The 21,156-nt window shown below is 39.2% G+C and overlaps 1 protein-coding gene across 2 annotated transcripts in view; it reads left to right on the top strand.

Annotated features, from left to right (window-relative positions):
• LSAMP (limbic system associated membrane protein) overlaps positions 1 to 20,179 on the top strand; it is a 600,663-nt gene extending 580,484 nt beyond the window's left edge. Inside the window, exons 8-9 of one of the 2 annotated variants that reach the window (XM_046657785.1) lie at positions 6,284 to 6,316; positions 12,182 to 20,179. In XM_046657785.1, coding sequence (XP_046513741.1) covers positions 6,284 to 6,316; positions 12,182 to 12,279 — 131 coding nt within the window. In that variant the 3' untranslated portion in view covers positions 12,280 to 20,179. The remainder of the gene's footprint in view (positions 1 to 6,283; positions 6,317 to 12,181) is intronic. The other variant, XM_046657786.1, reaches the window with a different exon arrangement.
• Positions 20,180 to 21,156: the final 977 nt, after the last annotated feature.

The raw sequence follows: 21,156 nt of genomic DNA, 5'->3' as shown, positions 1-21,156 counted from the left end.
TCCAAAGAGAAATAACAGGCATATCTTTTTCTATGGCAGAAGGAAAAATAACAATAATACCTGTAAGTAGAAACCACTAATCCCTAAAACCTCTGAGCAGAGTGGAGAAACCTTCGAGAAAGAAATGAATAACTTTCAAAGTGTGGTTTTGAAAATTGAATTAATAAAAATGTCCCCCTTTTAAGCTACTGTAATAATAAAGGTTTTATTTTTCAAAATCTTGGCCAACAAATAAAACTCAGGGCACAAAAAACATAAATTCTTATGAAGGGACCTGACAGATATTATGCTTTGGGTCCTTGACATGCATGAGGGAGGGAGGAGAAGCACACTGAATCTTCCTCCTCATTTCTTTTGTTGAATTTCTTGAGGATTTTGATCCTGTTCCTCTCTGAGTTTTTACAGACGACAGAAGGATAAAATCCCCATTGAATATGTGCCTTCCCTCTGCCCTGAATATACGCTTTTACTAATTCTGGACCAGAAAAAAACAAAAGCACTATTAATTATTTTAAGTCCTCTACTGATATGTCATTTTCAAAACGTGTGGCACATTAGAAGTCTGGTCTTATTGAAAGGGTTGTGCCCGACCCAAGAGAAGAGAGGATGTTTCCTTGTTCAAATGGCTGCGGCAGGTTAAAAAGTAAGCTATTTATGTTTAAGTAAACATCCTGGAATTAAAATAACTGTGCAAACAATATAAACTCCAAAACTCTACATATCCTACCTGAGGATTGGAACAGATGCTTATAAACAGAGGATTAGAGGTAAGTTGTCAAGAGTCAAAGCACTGAAAGCCAGTTCTTCTTATGGATTTGTGGTACCACCATCTTGTCTCCCAGCTGGAACTCAAAGAAGGCAAAATGCCGAAACTGTTCACAAAAACAGATATGAAAATTTCCCTAGGTAATAAGGGAGCTACCAAACTGTAAATTGCAGGGTTTCCAGTGAAGCATCTCTCACCTTCTCAGCACTCACTGTAATTTCTGGAGAGAGACTTAATCAGACTAACGGGACATGAGAGGTAAGGGAAAGAATAAATCTTCTGGCCTTTGAACAAAAAAGTAGCTTGAGTTTTTATTTTCTACGGTTTAAATTTTCGTTAGTTGTGAGGATTCTGAAAGAAAGCTCGGCCCTCCAGAAAATTTTCTACCTGCCAGGATTTGGGGACTGGTGAAACGACCTCCTGGCCCCATATGGCTCTTCCAATGACTGAATTCCCAATAATAATTTTGCCTTTGCATTAAGGCATGGTGGTTCCAAAAGGAGAACAGAATCTTGCCCTACCTAGAACCTTTGCTAGGGCAGCTCTTGAGGTATTAATTGATCGATTCATTCATTCATTCATGCGTGCACTCAGATATTTATTCAGCAAATCTATTGGACACTTTCTCTGTGATAGAGAAGTAGTGAGCTGAAGGTACAGTAGTGAACAAGGAAGACACTGCCAATGCCAACGAGAGAGGCTGAATCAGCTTCGTGACACTGCAGGTTTGTCTAACATGACTGGGTGTAAAGAGACAAAGTCAAAAGTCAAAGACAGGTTAGCATAAGTTAATTTGTCAAGGTATTTGCCTTTTCTAGTATTACATTCTTTTCTCTATTGCCTCCTTGTACCCCCCATCAGGAGCTACGATCTAAGCACATGACAATAATGCTTCTAGAGAATTCTAAAACTTTCTCTGTATGTACAAGACTCCCCCAAAGTTTTGTCCATTGTACTGCTGCAGTAAATTGATCTTTTTATTATATTCTTTGGACCTGCACTGCCATGCTTACTTGTTAAGTGTTTTTGCTGAAACAGATCAATATGTGAAGAGGAGGGTTACAGAAAGGCATAAAAATCATAGATTTCGGGTATATTCTAATGAGCGTGTCCAGGGAATTTCTACAAAAATAATATCCCTGGCAAGGCAGTCTGACTCAAGAACTTGAGATCACCTTCACACTAGAAAAAGAAGAATAATTTTCAGTTGTTAAGGACCAAAAAAATTTTTCTTATCTGTGAGAAGAGGAAAGACTCCTTTCAGAAAAGAAACATTTCATGCCTGCTCGATTTTTTCCCCCAACTATTGCCACCTGGTGGACAAAGGTGATTCCTTTAGACAGCGCTTAAGAACATGTCTTAGTATTACCACGAGATGGCAGCACACAACCAAGTTTTCAAAGAGCCGGGCTCAAAAGAATTCAGGATTTTGTTCCTTAAAAGAGAACGTTCTATTCCAACAGAAGAGAGTAAGTAGGAAATAATAGTACAAAATAAGCACTCGGTCCTCTTGTCCTAAAGACAATTTGAAGTCCAAGTCTTAAGATCATCAATATTTCAAAAACTAGTTCATTTATTGTAATAGGGAGGACTTCCTAAAATTTAACTAGTAGGCTAGTTTGGTTTTTAAAGATACTTCAAGCAAATACATACGTACATATGTATATATACATATGTACATATGTATGTATGTATACAAATATATATACATACACATATATAGAGAAATATATATATATATTTTTTACTGAGGAAGATTAGCTCTGAGCTAACATCTGTGCTGGTCTTCCTCCACTTTATATGTCAGTCACCACCACAACATGGCTGAAGAGTGGTGTAGGTGGGCGCCTGGGATCCAAACCCATGAAACCAGGCTGCCAAGCAGAGTGCACCAGACTTAACCATTATGCCACAGGGCTGGCCCTACAGATGTATATTTTTAATCTGAATTTTTGTGACATTTTCTTCATAGAGTATAATATTTGGGTAAGGTTTTTAAATTCTTCTTTTAATGAACTCTTTTAAATTAATTATTAGGGAGTTTCTGTTCCCTAAGAGATTCGTTTAGAACATCGAGACTCTTACCTGAGCCTGTGCCAGTGACTGGTAACCCAGGCACATTGCCAGTTTTCTTCCGACCGAAATGCTGCCTAGCCAATGCTTCGTCATCACCTCAGTGTGCTAGCATCTCTCAGTGTGTTGTTCATCCGTGTTGCTCAGTAGATCTTTTTTTTAATTGTATTCTTTGGGCCTACGCTGCCATGGCTTACTTGTTAAGATATATTTTTCTCTTTTTCCACCAAACTTTCACTGATGATCCTCTCTAGAAGGATTTTACCACAAATCTGACAACAATTCTTATTTTTTGAGCACTTGCTATGTGTCTGGCAGCATTCTAAGCACAGTTTGATAATTAATTTATTTAATTGATAGGATTTCTGAGGCATGTTCATTAAACTCATTTTACAAGTGATGAAACTGAAACAAAGAGAAGTTAAGTGATATTTTCTAGCTTAAGCGAAAACGTTGGTCCTCCTGCCTGCCCAGGCGCCTGAACACTTGCTTGGAATTCTTCCCATGAGGCCTGTGGACCAGGGATGGAGCAGAGGAAACCAAGTGTTCCTTACACAAAGGTGGGCCCACCAGGCATCTAGGCCTCTGTGGGTGAAGAGCGTCACTCTGTGAGCTGAGATATAAATTATAAACTTACAAACTCTAAAGAATGATAAGACAAAAGGCCTGACTGGAGAAAGAAGGGAAGTTGAACTTTGTACAGGAGCAGAGCCAAACTCTCCCCCGTCGATATTGAATCATTTAAACATTCCAGTGATGACCCCAGAGTTATATAGACTATAGTTAGATGTCCTCATTTTCATAAAAATACCAGAGGGGTATTGTGAAATAATGGGTAGAGTTCTGGCAGGAGAAGTGGGAGCCCTGAATTTCAGTCTCTGCTCTGCCTCTTGCTGTCTATGTGACCTTGGGTAACTGATTAGCCCCTCTCTTGCTCTCAGTTTCCTCATATTGTGATGAGCACATTCTCTACAACTTCAACAACTTTTAAGGCAATGTTTATTTCAAAGAAAAGTTGTCAGAGCAGGTATTATGAAAGAAAGTAAGTGGCAGTGTGTTTGATATACAGTTGAAACGTAAGTGGTCAGATGATCAGTGTGGTCAATAGGTAGAGACTGGTGTTTCACATCTTGATAGAACCTAGCTTCACTTCTGGGTGACAGCGACATGAGTTGCCAGCTCCTGCCAGGAGAGGAGCAGAAATCCAGCTCCATTCTTCTGTAGGCACTTCCCTACAGAAGACCTCCGTTACTTCTGCAAGTAACAGACTACCTCTTCAGGGATAGAAGGGCAGGTACCAATGACTTGGAGCATCTTCAGGAGCATCTTCAGAATCATCTGGAGGTCCACCATTAGTCATGATACAAAAGAACATTTATGCTGAGCTTCCCTCACCCCTGTATCTCACCACTTCATGAAACTGTACTTACGTGTAGACAGAGTTTGCCCCAAGAACAGCATGGCTGACAATAGTTTTGCTAATGCCGAATTGTAGCCAAACATTTTCAAGACGTCAGACACTAGGACCATTGTACCCTTCTTATAGCTATCATGAGAGTGCCAGAAAACAGCATGCTGTTTGAGGGCTTCTCCTTGTGACCTCCTCTGGATGGACAAATGGAAAATCCGTGAAGGAGAAGATTGATAGATTGCACTGAACCTCAGAAACTTGGCAGACCTGATTCTGAAAATCTGACTCCTTTGTGCCACATCAGAGGGTAAAGAATTTAGCTATCCAGATTCTCTGTTGTTTTAACAGTCTCAGATCCTCTGTTAAGAGGATGCTTGGCATATATTTATTTTCCTCATATTTCAGTGATTCTAGATCCTCTGTTTGGCCCATTGTGCATTCAGAGTGCCTTCATCCATTGGCTGTGCTGCAACAGGGAACAGTAATAGACACGGCCCCTGCTTCCATGGAACTCACAGTCCAGTAGTGAAGACAAGCATTAATCAAAACCTCAGGCAAATGCATTTGAAATTAGAACTGAGATGAGTGTTATGAAGGAGAGCAGAGCTTATAATAAAGAGACTTAATTTTACCAAGCAGACTAAGGAAGACTTCCCTGTGGAAGTTATAACTGAATTCTGAAGGATGAGTGGAATTTCCAGTAGAGATATCATTGGGCCATAGGCCCTACGACAGAGAAAACATGGTACCATGGAGAGTAAAGCAAGGCTTGTGGACTGGAATGCAGAGATGATAAACATTAATGAGTCTGGAGAGGTGAGGAGGCAGAGCCGTGGATGCCATACTAAGGACTTTGATCTTTATCTTGGAAGTCACAGGAAAGCATGAACAAGTTTCAAGCAAGATAATGAGGTGACTTGATGTCCAATTCAAAAGACTGTCTCTGACTTCAGAGTCCAGTCACTTTACTTCCTTAGTGAAAGCATGCTATTCGTGGATGCAGGGCTATTTCCTGACCTTCACAGAAAAGAAAATCCATATCTCACAGCCATGGTTTGGGCTTCTACGTCTGACCAACCATTCAGTTAGTCCTAAGTTTCAAATTGTCCATATTTACTTCTAAAGATCTAAGAGTATTGTGGTTTAGTTGATAAGGATACTTAAAAGGGAATCCAAGTATTTGACCCATATGAGCTCTTCCAACCCTGAGATTTATTTATGCATTCAACAAATATTTATGGATTACCTACTTCATGCCAGGATCTAATCTAGACCTGGGATCCCATGGTTGACAAGACATACACTGTTGCTGCCCTCAGGGAGCATATATTCTAATGGAGGAGAGAAATCCTAAACAAGCAAATAAGGAAATGTATAACATGATGCTAAGTAGTGATAAGTGCTATTAATATTAATAAATCAGGGTAAAGGAGTAGAAAGTAGCACAGGGCACCATTTTTGATAAGGCCATGGGAGAAGTCTTTCCTGAGTTAGTGACATTTCAGCAGAAATATAAATGAAGTGACTTAGTGAGCCATGCAGTGACCTGGGGAAGAACATTCCAACTACATGAAACAGAAAGCACAAAGTTTTCAGAGTTGGAATGGATTTAGCACATTAGAAGCAAAGCAAGGAGGTCAATTGGCTCGAATGGAGCAAACCAGGGGCAAAAAGGTAGGATGAGGCTGGGGGTCAGCCTTTCTATCATTCCACTAAATTACAGTCAAGGGTACTTTCACATGCCAGATTCAGAGTCCTTGTACTTGTTGACGCACATAACATTCAGCATCAAGTATTTGTGGTTGCAAATTGTTTTTACCACCTCCAACTGTACAACATTTGTTCCAACGAAACAATCTCTTTCCATGTGACTTTCTTTCAATTTCTGCTAATGTGTGTTCCTAATAGAATGTTCTTTCCACCTTTTCTCTCATTCTCCTTTCAGTGGAAAGTGCTAGACTACCTTTGTGCTTATTCTCAATTGATAAAGAATTTTTTATCTGTTTTTGTTTTGCTAAATGTTTCTTTTTTAGAAATTGTCACCACCGTGCACTTCAAGCAAAAAGGTATGGTTCTTATTTCTGATTACCTTCTATATGTTAAAATTAAGATTTCACAGCACTATATTGGGGTCTTATACACTTGAGTTTATTTCATCTCAATAATTTGTGATAATAATTTCCATAACCCATTTGCTACTATTTTTCCCAAATTGTGAACTTTCTCTTTCACAAAATCTCCTGATCCAAACCATGACTCCTTTATTGCTTTTGACAGTTATTTATTTTTAAATCTCTGGAACTGAGCAAGTTATCCTCCCCTCCCACTTTTCTTAAATGCCCATGGTTAATTCTTGCAGAGCTGCACTTTTGGAAGTGTTCACTGCCCAATGACGGGGCTCTCAGAAGGAACATAGAGCCTACTTTATCATCCCTTGTTGGCTATTCAAGTAGAAATGTTGCTAAAGGAAATAGAGCAGGGCCTCCTAAAATGAAGCACTTAAACATTTAATATTCCCTTCTGCCTCAGCATTCTTGCAGGTCTTCATATAACCTCCTCTGGCTGCAATACACTGGGCTACTGGGATCTCCCAGGAGGTGCCTTTTTGTGCCCTCCAAGTTCCCCGCATACCTCCATCAACCATGTGGCACATAATCCACATACTTTTCCCTACAAAGATAGAGCAATCAGGTCAAAGCTTCGTGAAATGGACCCTAAGATGCAAACAATGACCAATCCTGAGATGCTATCTTTACCCGTCCAAGAGAACTCTCTAACAGTGCCCGTCCCCAGACTAGGTCCACAGAGGAACCTATATGGCCAGACACCACCCTCCTTAAGTCCTCATGACCACCGCTTGGGTTGGTAATTGTCTCATATGAAGATTTCTTCTTTGAGCCTCAAAGGGGATGAAACAACCAAGATTATTCTGAACAGTGAAAATCTATTCTTGTGGGACTTAGAACTTACCAGTGACCAAGAGCCACAGACATTATGGACACTTGGTTGCTGACTCCCAGGAAAGGGCCTTCATTATGAGGACAACTCTAACAAGTCCTCACAGAGGGCAGCAGGGAAGAGGCAACCAGAAATATATACATAAGACCAAGATCATTTGGGGCAAGAAGGTATAAACTACTGTCATCTTCAGCCTTCCTTCTCTCCCCAGTGCCATGATTATCAATTACATTTGAATCTTAAGTGGCTAGTGTTCGTGGAACTCATCATACTTCAGGCTTTAGTGTGGATGGAGAAGTAGGATCTAGGGGTTTTGTTGTTGTTTTTTAATTTCAAAGACCATCCAGATAAATTCTTAGTGTCACCTGAAGAAATTCTAAGTATTGGCCTAGTATTTCAAAATTTTACATGCCAAAATATTTGATGCTGTTTTGATAGAAAAGATGCAATAATTCTGACTTTACTGTGAGAATACTTCAGCCTTACCCAAGACTCCTTTTACAGAGAGGGGAGACAACACATAAAGAATTATGCAGGAGGAACCCAAATTTAATTATAAGACACATTGCTCAAAGAAAACATCAATATATCCCTTCTTCTAACCTGCTCCAGCCTGGAGATCATAGGCTTTAATTCCCAATTCGTTCACCCAGAGGAAGCTGCACTGACTGAAAACGGAGAGTAGGTGGCGCCAAAGTCAATCTTATTAGGCTTTCCTTTAAACATGGCTTCCCAGGACGCAACATGTCCTACTCTGCTTATCTAAGAGAGATTTAGGAGATTGTTTTTCTCCTGCACCTAACGATTGTTTTGTATATTGTTTAGGTTTTTCATTTATGTTCAGTCACTAAATCAGCCCTTAATAATTCTAAGAATTCAAACTTAAACTCTCCTGGACTTTCTTCTTTTCTTGTATGGCTGAACTGTGTACAGGAATAAAATGATGATCGACCTCAATTCATTAGTGCTGAAAGGAATGCCCAAGAATCACTGAGGGTGTGATTAATGATTATGTTGAATAATTCTAGTCCCAAATCCAGGAAATGAGCCCTAAGTACTCAGAAGAAGAAACAGAAATGTGTTGGCCAGAATTGAATCACAAAGTGTCTCCAAGCACAAGCTTTCTAGAGCAGATGTTGAAAAATCACCTGTCCTTTCTTTGAGATTTTACTGAAAAACAAATCAGTTGGCTCAACATCCTACATCAGATTCGTAGTGTAGAGACTTGCCAAAAAGTTCTCATATCCCACAATTTCAGAACATTTTATCAATCTTGCCTTTAATCACAAATTCTCTTTTATAACCATTGTCATGGCAAAGTGCAGTCCAGCATACACCTTGATACAGAATCTCACATACCATCCCGTCCTGGGTTGAGAACCTGGTCCTAGTGTGTTGACTCAAGATTGCCAATCTTGCTGCAGCTGAAGTTTGCCCCTTCCGATCAAACATTAAAAGCCTCGACCCAATTCTCAAACCAATGCCTTTGATTCAGGGGTATTTCATGCCCTTATGTAATCCAAACTTCTATAGTTAATAACAATAATGATGATGCTAGCATTTATTCAATGTCTACTAGAGACCACACATAGAAGTGTGTGCACACACGCATACACACATGTAGAATGTGGCTAAATACCAAGATGCGATTTTTGTCTGTTAAATGAAAAACATGTAGCAATTTTTGAATTAAAGTTCTATTTGCTCATCTATTCTTAAGGCTAATTTATGTTTGCAGACTCTTGCTTTCATTTTATCTGTCGTATATAAAAGCACTTGCTGAGCCTGGCCATCTGCTATGGGAAATAAGATTTATCATTTGCATTTCCACAAATAAGCAGAAATTTCATAACTATGAACTAAAACATAATTAATGATTTTGCTGATTATTCTTCCCTGAAATAGCCATTAACTGAAGTAGTCTCCTATGCAGTCACATATATCTATAATTGTACACACACTTGTGACGACTCCACCATCAGCCATTCACCCTTGCATTTTTTCAAGCCTATTTATTTACTTTCAAAACTAATTATGAAAAGAGCAAGTCATAGAAGCACATCAAATAGCTATATGAGAGCACTTAATAAATAATAAGTGATAGAGATGAAGCTATCTTTAACAGATCCAAAAAATGCATTTCAAATATGTAATAATAATTCTATTAAGGATAAAACTGAAGATTATTAACACAGTCATACTGGGATTCCCTATAGATAACATAGAATAGCATGTGAAAGTAACAATTAGTTCTCAATTGTGTGAATTAAAAGGCCAATAATTTGTGTCTATATCATGTATATATATGAATATGCGTGTACCATACATAATTCCCTTTGTATCTGCGTATATATGTGTGTACATACGTTAGCAAGAATGTCATATGCGAACATCCTTATCTAGGTTGATATATGTATATATTATATTTTCAGTGGTGGAATTTTTGCTTTCTCAAGTATTTACTACCTTTCAAATAAAATGATAAGACTAGGCTTTTTAGACTTCCCCAGGTACTACTCAACTCCAAGATGTCTGAAAGATAATCCAACCTGCCCCAGCACTCAAAATGAGATTAAGGAAATAGGCAGAATTAGCCTCTTTCTGAAAACCTTCGGTTTTGCACTATCCCCAGGGCAAAACAAATCATTTTTGCTCAACCCTGTATGGCCTCAATTTGTGTGTAGTCTTTCTATGTTTTGGAAGCTTCACTGACACATTAATCTAAACAAATGTACCATGGAGCTCATGCCATCTAAAGCATCTAGAGGAACTGAAACAATCAAGAAACACACCGCCATCAGGCTGGGAGCCCTGGGGAGTGGCCATTAAGAGAGCTTAAAGGTCCCAAAACACCGAAAAGGCCAGGAGAGGGGGCAGGGAGGGATGGATTAGGATGGGAATTGAGCTGAGACTCAGAACACCTGGATTCTAGTGCCTGGTCAACAGTTACAAATCGGGTGCTTTGTGCAGGATCCATAATCTCCTTGAACCTTAATTCCTCATGAAAAGCATGAACCAGAAGGCGCTAAAATGCCTTCTCTTAATATTTTCCTATAACCTATTCAGAAATTTCAAGAATTGATTGATTGAATCTTTAAAGCATTTATTCTGTATTTACATAGCCTTACATATAATAAAGCTCAGTTTATACTATAACTATGCTGTTCAAAGTTTGTATATATTCATATTTTTATATTAAGTAATATTTTTGCTATTCTCAAGAAGGCATTCTAGTCAAAAATATTCTACTGAAAGTCATTTTTTTCAAATGTAATGAATGGTTCTGTGTTGTTTTGTTTGCTATGGCTATTGTTCTAAACAAACCCAAATTTCATTTGCCGAATGTCTGACAAGAGACTCACCAGCACCCCTTCACTGTGTAAGTTCACTGTGCAGTGGTGACGGGCAAAGATGAGCCAGCCACCTGGTAAAAACCCCAGCTTGTCTGCTTACTAGCTGCGTGAACTCGCGTGATGGATTTAACCTCTCTGTGCCTCTGTTATCTCACTGTAAAACAAGGCTCATTATAGTACCTCTCTCATAGCATAGTTGTGTACTTATATTTGTAAGGCATTTATAACAGTGCCTTGTAGTAAGCGTTGTGTAATTCTTGGTTTTGTTTGGTTGTTGGTGTTGCTATTATTATGTACGTAAAACATAGATTAGGAGAACATTCTTGAATTCAACATTTTCCCTGTTATTTTACCTCTAATCTGGTTTGTAGGTAAAACATTTGTAGACAATTTTGGAAACATTCACCTACCAGAGGATGCTTCCATTGCACTTGCAAATGATCATAAGTTTAAACACACGTGCACATGCATTCACACACATTGATCTGCATACATGCCCTCAAAACTTCATAGTGACCCATAATTTCAGTCACACCAATTTCTATTTTGAACATCATTGTGTAAGCATGCAATCTTAAATCCAAAGTCTTTGTTGTGAAAAACACTAACATTTTCTTCTTTTAATGGCTCTATATGAACAGAACAATACAAAAGGAGAAAATGGAACAAGAAAAGCATAGGAGACAGGCTCTTCGAAACTACATTTTCTGCCCCAATCCTCCTCTTTCTGTCAACACTCAAATCCCTTCTCCACTTTCCTCTCCATTCCAGTTTTCCTCCTGGACACCCACATCCTCCAAGTCACGTCCACATTAGGAAAAGTGGGTGGCCCTGGGAAACACACAGACCGCCACTCCAGGTTGAGTTCCTGGCAAGTTCAACTCTCAATTCTGCTTCTGGTTTGGCCCTGCCCCTTAACCTCTCTAGGTTGATTTGTTTGTTTGTTTGCTATTGTTGTTGTTGTCTCTGCTTTTGACTTTTAAAGTGTCAAATGAAGAGCGTGGACCAGATGCGCCCCTGCTGCCTCTTAAGACTCTTCAATGAGTTGACTTATTTCCTACCTGGCAGCTAAGGAGTCACCCAGCCATAAGTGTTACATTGAAACAATTCCCCTCCCCATTAACAAATAAATAATTACTGCTTTCCCCCTGAGAAATGAGAGAGCCACAGATTGGTTCCATGTTTTATTGATGGAGATGCTGTGATGAATCGGCTGGAGGAGCCCATGTCTGGCTGCTGAAGGACCCTCACTAATGCTTGGAATCTTAATGAGTGCTGGCCTCGCAATGCTATGCAGAGCAGAGCATGCAAGAGGAGGTTGGGCAAAGAGGAGCCTGCAGCAGCATCAGCCACATTAGTGAAAGCCAATGTAGGGCCTCCTCTGGCAAGAGAATTTTGTATTTAGAAGTGCTTCAAATAGTGATCCATCTTAAGATAGTTATAGCTTAAGGAGAAGGATTTAGGAAAGATTGTGAGCCCTTCTTGGGGCGTACATAGCACACTGACTTTGAGGCACTGGTACCTAGCCCAGTCTTACCTCTGACACCGTCAGCAGTCAGTTGTAACATAGAGTGGGCCAGATCTAACTATTCTCTTTTCTCTCTCTCTTTTGCACTGCAGGACCTGGGTCGGTGAGAGGAATAAACGGATCCATCAGTCTGGCCGTACCACTGTGGCTGCTGGCAGCATCTCTGCTCTGCCTTCTCAGCAAATGTTAATAGAATAAAAATTTAAAAATAATTTTAAAAAACACACAAAAATGCGTCACACAGGATACAGAAAGAGAGAGAGCGAGATGGGGGGAGACTGTTTATTTCACAACTCTGTGTGCTTATAAATGAAGGGGGAAATAAGAAAACGAAGAAGAAAACATAACATTTAAAAATAATTTGAAAGTCCATCAATAAAAATTTGATTATAATTCAGGACGGGAAAAGTTCTACCAGGATATGTGTATATCTAAGCAAATGTATGCTGTATAAAGACTACATCATGCTAAGGTCATCTAGAAGTTGTAAAAGTAAGACATGTGAAGAAGTACCAGATGGATATTAACCCCCACACACACTATCATTCCTTCATTCTTTTTCATCTGTGGGGAAAGAAAAAATAAGGTCTTGCCTTTGGTGTTTATATTTCCATCATCTTTTTATTCTGTTTTCCATTTGAGCTGACTTGTAGCCATTTCAGACTATCAGCAGAATACATGCTGGAGTCCTGTGTTGAGCCTTTATCTGGCTTTCCTGCCTCCACTATCTCTCCAACTTTTAGGACCATCTTCTCCCCTTCCAGTGTGTTCTATCTCCCCAACATCCATCCCACATATTCCCTTTCTATCCCCCACCCCCACCACTTCTCTTCACTCCCACCCTTCCTCCGTCCCCAGCACCAGTCATGCCGCAAATGCTAGGAAGTGCCATTTTAATTTTCTCCACTGTGCGCGCGTGCTCAAGTCTCTCGCTCTCACGTGGGTGTACATGTGTGAGCGTGTGTGTCTCTCTCTAAAGCATGCCAAGGGAATGGTCCATGTGTACATAGACTCATTGTGCTGTAGATACTGTCTCGCATTGTAATTGTGAGATGCGGCTGTGACAAGTTGCTGAGGGACATGGTGGGGAAGGAGGCAAGGATCAGAGTCTCTCTCCCCATCCATGGCTGTCCCATGACACCAGTGTGTATTCAAACCAAGCTGTGCCCCTTCTAAGGGCAGAACCTCATATTCCTCCTAGTCCAATCATCAGAACCCAGTCGAGAGTCACTCAGAATATCACTGTAAATGAAAGTGCCTACTATTGATGGGGTGAGCAAACAGTAGAAAGAATCAGTGACAGGGATGAGGTGACCTAGCAGAGAAGATTTCTGATTTCACTCTAGTTTCGTGAGTCTGAGGGATTCGTAGATCTCCTGGCTTTTTGCAGGCTTGGTCCCGCTCTGCTGCAGGAGTGAAAAGCATGTGTTGAGTAAATCCCAGAAGCAGAAAAGCCTCCAAGTGTTAACTCCCAATGAAAGGATGATGAGCCACGTGGAGATCCTAAGCAGCCCTGTTTTGCCCCCTCCAGAATCTTCAAATAACACTACATTGGCCCCATGGATTCGCCTGAGCAGAGATTGTTTCCCATTTCAGATAAAATATAGTGAGAGTGAGCAAGGCGGGAAAAGCAGACAGATGTCTAAGGTCCCTTCTCATATTATAGATATACCATCAGAGCTCTAATACAGACCATTGACCGTAACCAAAAGGAATCTACTCCTTGTGCTCCTTTGCAGATATTTGTCCTGGTGTTCTAGGCTAATTCTTCATTTGGTTGCCCACATTATCTCCTTTCCGTTCCACTGATGGTTTTTGCAGCACCGATTCATAGCAGTCCGTCATTATCCAGGAATGGCATTATATTCCACCATCCTTGCTCACTTTTGGCTTCTAGTCTCTTGAAAAAGATACAATGGGGATACGGTGTTTAAGTTTACATCTATAAGAGTCATCTTGCCATTAATATTGAGATGTGGGTTAGTTCCCTAACCAAAAGAGCTGAGAAAGTTGTAATGATTTAGGCAGAAGTTGTACGCATCCACAAAGCTTGGCATCACCACAACACCAGAAGGATTTTCTTAGGAAAGGCCTTGCAGAGAGAGCTGGCTCTCTGTGTAGATATCTTTGTCAGGAAGATAGCTTTCACTTAGACTGTAGGAGGCATTGGAAGTGGCTCAGTCTATCAAAGGGAACAAGATCATTATTGAGGTCATAATTGAATGCATTTCAGCAGAGAAAAATATGGTACGTCACCAAGTTTCGGAACCTGGAAAATGGCTGCCACGTAATATAAGACAGGAAACTTTATAACTGTAAATCAAAAAAAAGAAAGAAGAGTGAAAGAAAGAGAGGAAGGAAGGTAGGAAGGGAGAATTAGAGAAAGAAAGAAAGAAAAGCAGGAAGAAAGAGAAAGGGAGGAAGGAAGGAGGAGGGAAAGGAAGGAAGGAAAGATCTGAAATTTGTCTTGATAGATTTTATTAATTGAAGGCTCTTTGCAATGAGTCTCATCTTTGAAGGTAATGATTTCTTTGACGAGCAGCATTTTTAATCTCTTCCAGGGGATTCTATTTTTTTTAGAAGCTTATCACTAGCCTTTTATGATTTTTCAGTTTAGACATGAAACAGAAGGACACATTGGGCTTGGGGATGGGTAAGTGTATTTGTGACAGATCCTGGCAAAGGACAGAAATTCTTATTCACGGAGGTAGCTACTGAAATATGGGGAAAGTGAGCCATATTCCTATGCAACATCGATTCATCGACAATCAGGAATTTCTCTAACAGTTTGATCTTTCTAGTACAGGAATAAAAGCTTATCATCCTTGATGATAAATCGTCCCTCTATATTGAAGGGCCAGCCACATTTTTAAGTGGAAGCTTTAGAGGAGTGCATGCTAATTTCAAGAGATATAAGAGAAAAGTAACAGGAGTTAATTCAGTTTAGTGTCAGTTTCAGGAACAGATCCCTGTGGCACATCACAGATTTAATCATACACCTAGATTTTTTATTGTCTCCACTCCATCATAAGGATGAAGTCTTGGTTTTATGAAAGGAGATTCTCCATTTAAAGGAATGTCTTTGCCGTGTCAGCACCATTTGTTCCCTGAGTTTTACTATAATGGACCATATATTAAACATAATTAAACATATATTGAATATTGTGGTGTTTGCATATATCTCTGGCAGGATCTGGGAATTTTAAAAATTTGCCCTGGCTTCTGTTTCAGAGCAAACATTGACCCCAGAAATCTCATAGGTTTGAGAATGTCTCTAAGCAATGTGAAGAATGGAGAAGAACATAGTTTGGAGAAAGGTCAGGAAAAAGGGAGGAATCAGAGGACTGACACCAAGAGATTGTCTGAACATGGGACTTCTTGGAATTTAGTTCATCATATTGCTGGAAATCCCTTCAAGAATTTTGTCCATTGATAATCAAAGTTTGAAACCCTGCACTGAGAAGAACCAACTGGTTGGAAACAATACACTGAGAGGAATGAAATGCACCAATTAATCTGACTGGCTAAAATATTTAATGTCCTTTGTAGGCAAAATGATACTCCACCATTCATAAAACAAAATCCTTAAACTCTACTTACAGTTAACAAAAGCAGAAATGACCTTGACCAAGGGCACTTCCATAAGAATGAGAACTATCCTAGGTTTTTCAAATGCAGGATTATATCCTCTGTGCAATTGTTCATCAGAAAGTTTTGCCTTGTTGGAGGAATAGTGTTACTTGTTTTGAGACATAAAATCCCTCTGCCCTAAAAGAACTAAGGCTTAGGGAAAAGTCAGATGTGTTTTCTGTTGGGAAGAATTGTCCTATTGACCTTTGCCTTCTCTTCCAAGTCAGTCAGACTTCTCCCATTGCCAGGGGCATTTTTTTACTTCATATTCAGACAACTGGGCTATTCATAGAGACCTTGTAAAAGTACTCGTGATTTTCATGTTCTTGGAGGACAGAAACAAAAATCTGTTTCTCCTCCAAAAATGAACTTACCTCCTTTGCATACAAAAACTAAACTCCTCAGCATGAAATTGTTTCTGAGTTCTTACCTACCGAGTTGTTAGCTTCTTAACTACCCCGGAGTCACAGGTTCCATCCCCAGGTTGGTTGGAGTTTGACTGTCTATTGGCTTGTCTCCCAGAATTCCTTTTTGTTTATTGCAGGTCTTGAATTATCTGTGGAAAAATAATATATATGTGTATGTATTTTTTTTAATCTTATCTTTACAGATGTTATATTTACAATATTGTATGTATTATAAGACAAATCTAGAGCAATGGTTTAAACTTAAAAGGAAGAAAAGTATTGAATTTGGTTAAAAAAAGAGAGCTATGCTTCATCTAGAAAGACATGAAACCCCATTTTTTCCACTTTGTAATTATTTATTTAAGAGGAATTTGCTTAGGGATCACGTTCCATGGGGTTAACCACAGCCTTATTTCTCTCTTCATCTTCTTAACCTTTTAGCCTGGATTTGGTCTTGGTTCCCCAAAACTATCACTTTTATAGAAATGTAAGTATAATGCTATATCTGACTTACAAAAACGATTAATATTTTGAAGACGAATGTTAAACATACCGCAAAAATGGTGAGATAAGACCCTGAGTTAAGAAATGCAAATCCAGGTTAGGTATCCTCCTTCTTTCTTAAGTATCTAAAATATTTCTCCTCCAAAGACTGCATTTGCCCCAGTGATGTAAATTTTCCATCATGGTGGCATAATATCTGTAAACATCTCACTAAATGCAAAATGGAGTTTACATTTATGTGCATATTAGTGGAAGAGAAGTAAAGTATGTATTCTTATTTGCATGTAGCTATGTTGTCAAACGTGGCCGACTGAAATTCAAGAAAGAATTTGTTTTCACCCAGCAGTGTACATCACTTTCCTCTTGGCAAGGAAGCTGGTGTGAACATTAGGTTTAGGTTTAACATTTACACCAGTGCAAATGTTTATGGATATTATGGAAAACTTATTTTAAAATCTTGATTTCCTTTCAGTACATTTGCATACTGTGTGCTGATTAATAAATTAGGCACCAATCATGTGTGAATCAATGTAAATCACTAGTTTATGTACATAATATAAACTATGTAAACTTCATTTTTCATGCAGAGCCCAAGTTCAGCTAAGCCTATAAATCTTAAAGAAAAAAATTTTTTAAATGAATAAAAACCAAAGCATTTCACAGGTCAGAATGGGAAGAAGTATGACTAATGGCTCAAACATAAAGTTGCCTCAGCAAAAGGAAGCAGACCCACAGGAACTGTTAGCGATTCACATCCTGCTGACGTCACAGGAGGCCGCCTCTGTGTTCCTTCAGGACCCAAATGGAGTTTCTCCCAACTCTTGTCACAGTTGTCTCACCTGACCCCAAAGCAAGGGAAATGAAGAGACAAGGGGGAAGGGGATTTCAGGGCTCATGTGTCTGTTGCATCAACTCACAAGCGGCTTCTTGTTACGTTTTACTTATCATTTAAGACATTTTATTTAAATAGCTCCAAGAAAGTCACCTACACCTGATGAGCAAAATATTATTCAGTTTTTATTTTCCATTCAACGAAGACACTGGGAAAGCTTCTTTGTCATCTTGATCCTAAGAACTGTAGGGTATAAGAGATGTTATATCCTTGAGAAATATCTTGTGAAGTCACCCTAGGAAATAACTGCTTTTACTTCATTGGGTAGACCTGTATTTCTGCATGTGTATTCTGAATATTGCAAATTAAGTACAGAATCATTTTAATTGGGAGTATCTCTCTCAGGCATGCTCTCTTGGAGTCTTTTTGAAATATCTGATATGTTTAACAGAATGACATATATACCTTTTCTACAATCTGAACAACTGGTACATAAGGAGTCATCAAGAGATGACTTCAGGGACCACATGATTTTTCTGCAAGGACTGTTATAGAAAGAAATTTAGGTAAAACGAACAGTACACTTAAAGCATACTCCTCCACCCAAGCTAAACGAGAACGTTAAAGTGAGGTGTACTGGATTGGGAGTCAGAAGAATTCTGTTTTAACCCTGGATCTGGCCACAACAAGCTGTGTGACCTTAGGCAGCAAGTCATTTAAACTCCCTGAGTCTTGGTTTTCTCATCCTGAAAGTGAGGACTTTGGATGACATCTTTAAAACTTCTGTCAACTCTAAACTCTCTGATTCTGAATGAGAATTTAGTGCTGTGGTCATGCTGTGCCCAGCTAATCATTCCATGCAGCTGTTTGTTGTCTCTAGTTTGGTCTCTGTACTATCCTCACTTCTCAGAACCACCATTCCTTCATCTCCATTTCAAAAGCCGAAACTTCCTAGAATACAGGGCTCCTCTCCTGATCAAAGTTTCTTATCAATGGAGAGAAGGGACACTTTCAGATTATACTGAGGGTATTGAAATATAGCTGGAGTTGTTTCCTTATTTATAATATAAAATCTAAGTGCTGAACTATATCCTAATAAAGTTTCGTAGGAAGGGAAATAGCCAGATTGGATATTATGCATGTAACAAGCAAGGAAGTTGTGCATATAAAAGGAAACATCAGTTTTCTCTCATCCTGGGCCAAGTGCCTCATTATACTAAATGTGTGTCCTTGAAAGCTCTTTGCTTGTGCTGATAGCAGTAAGCACGTGGTTCCAGGCAGGTTCAAAAGGCTGTTCCCTGAGAAAAAAGCAAAATAAAATATTTTATTTTGGAAGGAATTTCTCATGGCCTAAGTTTCCTCAAACTTGACTTTTAGGCTGTGAAGTCAAGGAAGTGGATGGAGTGAAAACAAACGTCATTTTCAAAAAGTACAAATCCATTCCATTTAAAGAAGACAAGTTGAAAAGAGGACAAAAATCAACACATTTTAGGAAGTTATAGAGCTGAATAGAGTAAGAGTTTGTGAAGGCCAAAATCAAATGTGAAAATTGAATTCTCTGAGAAGCGGGTAAGCAGAAAGGATGGTTTCTCAGGTGGCTAATGAGGAATTACTTTCTTGTGCCATGTTCTGGATCGATTGAGCACAAGCCCACTTGTCTTGACCCACCAAAGTATAGCCCCACATTATCCTAGAGGCTCAACTTAGTATCTGTCCAACAATAGCTTTTCATGCATTGCCTAAGAGAACAGAAAGAATCTGAGTTATCTGTACACTGAAGAGCAGGGATTACTCATAACTTCCCAGCATTAGTATCACTTTATGTAAATAAGGATGTACAATCGCTGAGAATACTCATGAAGCTCTACTTAAGTGGGAGAATGACCTGCCCACAGGACAACTCCTCATTTCCATGATTATTTCAGAGGTGCCTCTTTTTGAGTGGTGCTCCTGGATTTATTTCTACAGTCACATTCATCTCTGCACAAGCCCTCTCTATGTAAAGCCAGGCACAGAGTAAAAATCGCCTCTTGTAAATGAAGAAAACACCTGGGACTACTAGCTTCATGACACGTGGCAGTAATTCTAAGCTATCTGGAGCCTTTTCTGAACCCACTTCCCTAAGTCTTTGCTCTTCACCAGAGAATGTACATGGTTCCTCCTGGTGAATTATGGCCAAGTTCTGCTCCTTAAGTACTTACTGAGAATGGGGGAAAGTGACAGGGAGGGAAATACAGGGGAGAGAAGCCCTGGAGAAAACCTCCCCTTCCTTCCCCCACCCTGGCTTCACCCCTTCCTTCTCTCTGCTCTACTGAAGGGTGTATAAATCCTGCTCTTGGTTAGAATTCTCTTATTAACAGTGTTATATACATATAAATATATATATATATAAATATATTCCTTTTTTCAGCCCTGTAGACATAAACAGAACTGTCCTTGATGATACAAACACATGGCCATTTTTTGTTTGGGTTTTTTTGTTGTTCAAGGTTTTTTACTTTTATTGGGTGGATTTTTTTTCCCTGGATACTAGCTCTGTGAAGGAAAATAAAAAAGCGCAGTGTGTGTAAAAAAAAAAAAAAATTAAAATTAAAAAAAGCTTTTTTCCTTTTCTTTTTAAATGTATTTAAATTCTGTTCTCTCTTCTGTTACTTTACACGTATGAATGCTCTGCTCTTCTGTGATCTTAAAACAAAATGAAATAAACGTGAAAAGGAGATGTGTCTTCATTTCCATGAGTCAGTGATCCTGTGGTTGACTGCGCTGCTTCTTGAAAGTTTTCATGAATAAGATAAGGACTGAAGACAATGATAATGGAAATTATGTGAGGAAGGGGTGGACAAAATACTGAAGAATCACTTGAAGTCTCTTCTACCACAGACGGGAATGTGATATTTACAATAATTGTCTTCATCTAAGCAAAGAGATTCTCTGACAGTTTTCTTTTTTCTCCCTTAAGAGGTCATAAGAAAAAGAGCAAATTATCATTGGGAAGCTACAGATAAAGCATTAAGAAGTTCTCGATTGTTGGACTTGAGTGAGACCTTAGGACATGATACCAAAAAACAGGGAGTATACCCTTTCTTTGAAGTCTCCATAACAGAGGTTATCTTTAAGGGTTAGTTTGAATGAGATCCTACCTAATAGTAGTAGGAGAAACTAAGTTATCTTCTAAATTTCTATTTCTACTTATGGAAAAAGTAGTTTGTCTTTTATTCTTACTGAGAGCTATTACCCTCACAAAACGTTTCCAGAATCTCCGTAGAATCCCGATGGCATCGTGCAGGACAGATGGTAGATGGCAGAAGAAAATGAGAAATAAGCACTCCACAATCTAAAAAGGTGAGGTTGACTAATCATACATCAGAAGTGATTGAGAGGGTCTGAAGTTTGACTCTTAGGAGCCAAATTGGATTGGAAAAACCAAGAGAACTGATCCTAAATTGGGATGGGTGGCTAGGGGAGAGGGTGGGGGTGTGAGAATTCATGGTCAAATTCAATAATCAGCAAAGGGTCTCAGACAGAAGGAAAACTGCTGGCCCTCTCTGGTTCAAAGAGACAGCTTAAGATCCCAATCTCCCTAAATTTGACCTTTATCTAAAACTGAAAATGCCCATCCTCAATGAGTTTTCTAAACTCAAGGTTAAAGACATAATTCTCAAAAAGACAGCCCTCACATCAGACACTAGCTACA

Source organism: Equus quagga, chromosome 4 (genome assembly GCF_021613505.1).
Source record: "Equus quagga isolate Etosha38 chromosome 4, UCLA_HA_Equagga_1.0, whole genome shotgun sequence".
NCBI classification, from domain to species: Eukaryota; Metazoa; Chordata; class Mammalia; order Perissodactyla; family Equidae; genus Equus; species Equus quagga.
Note: the sequence above shows the minus strand (reverse complement) of the source record. Positions and strands in the feature narration are given on the sequence as shown.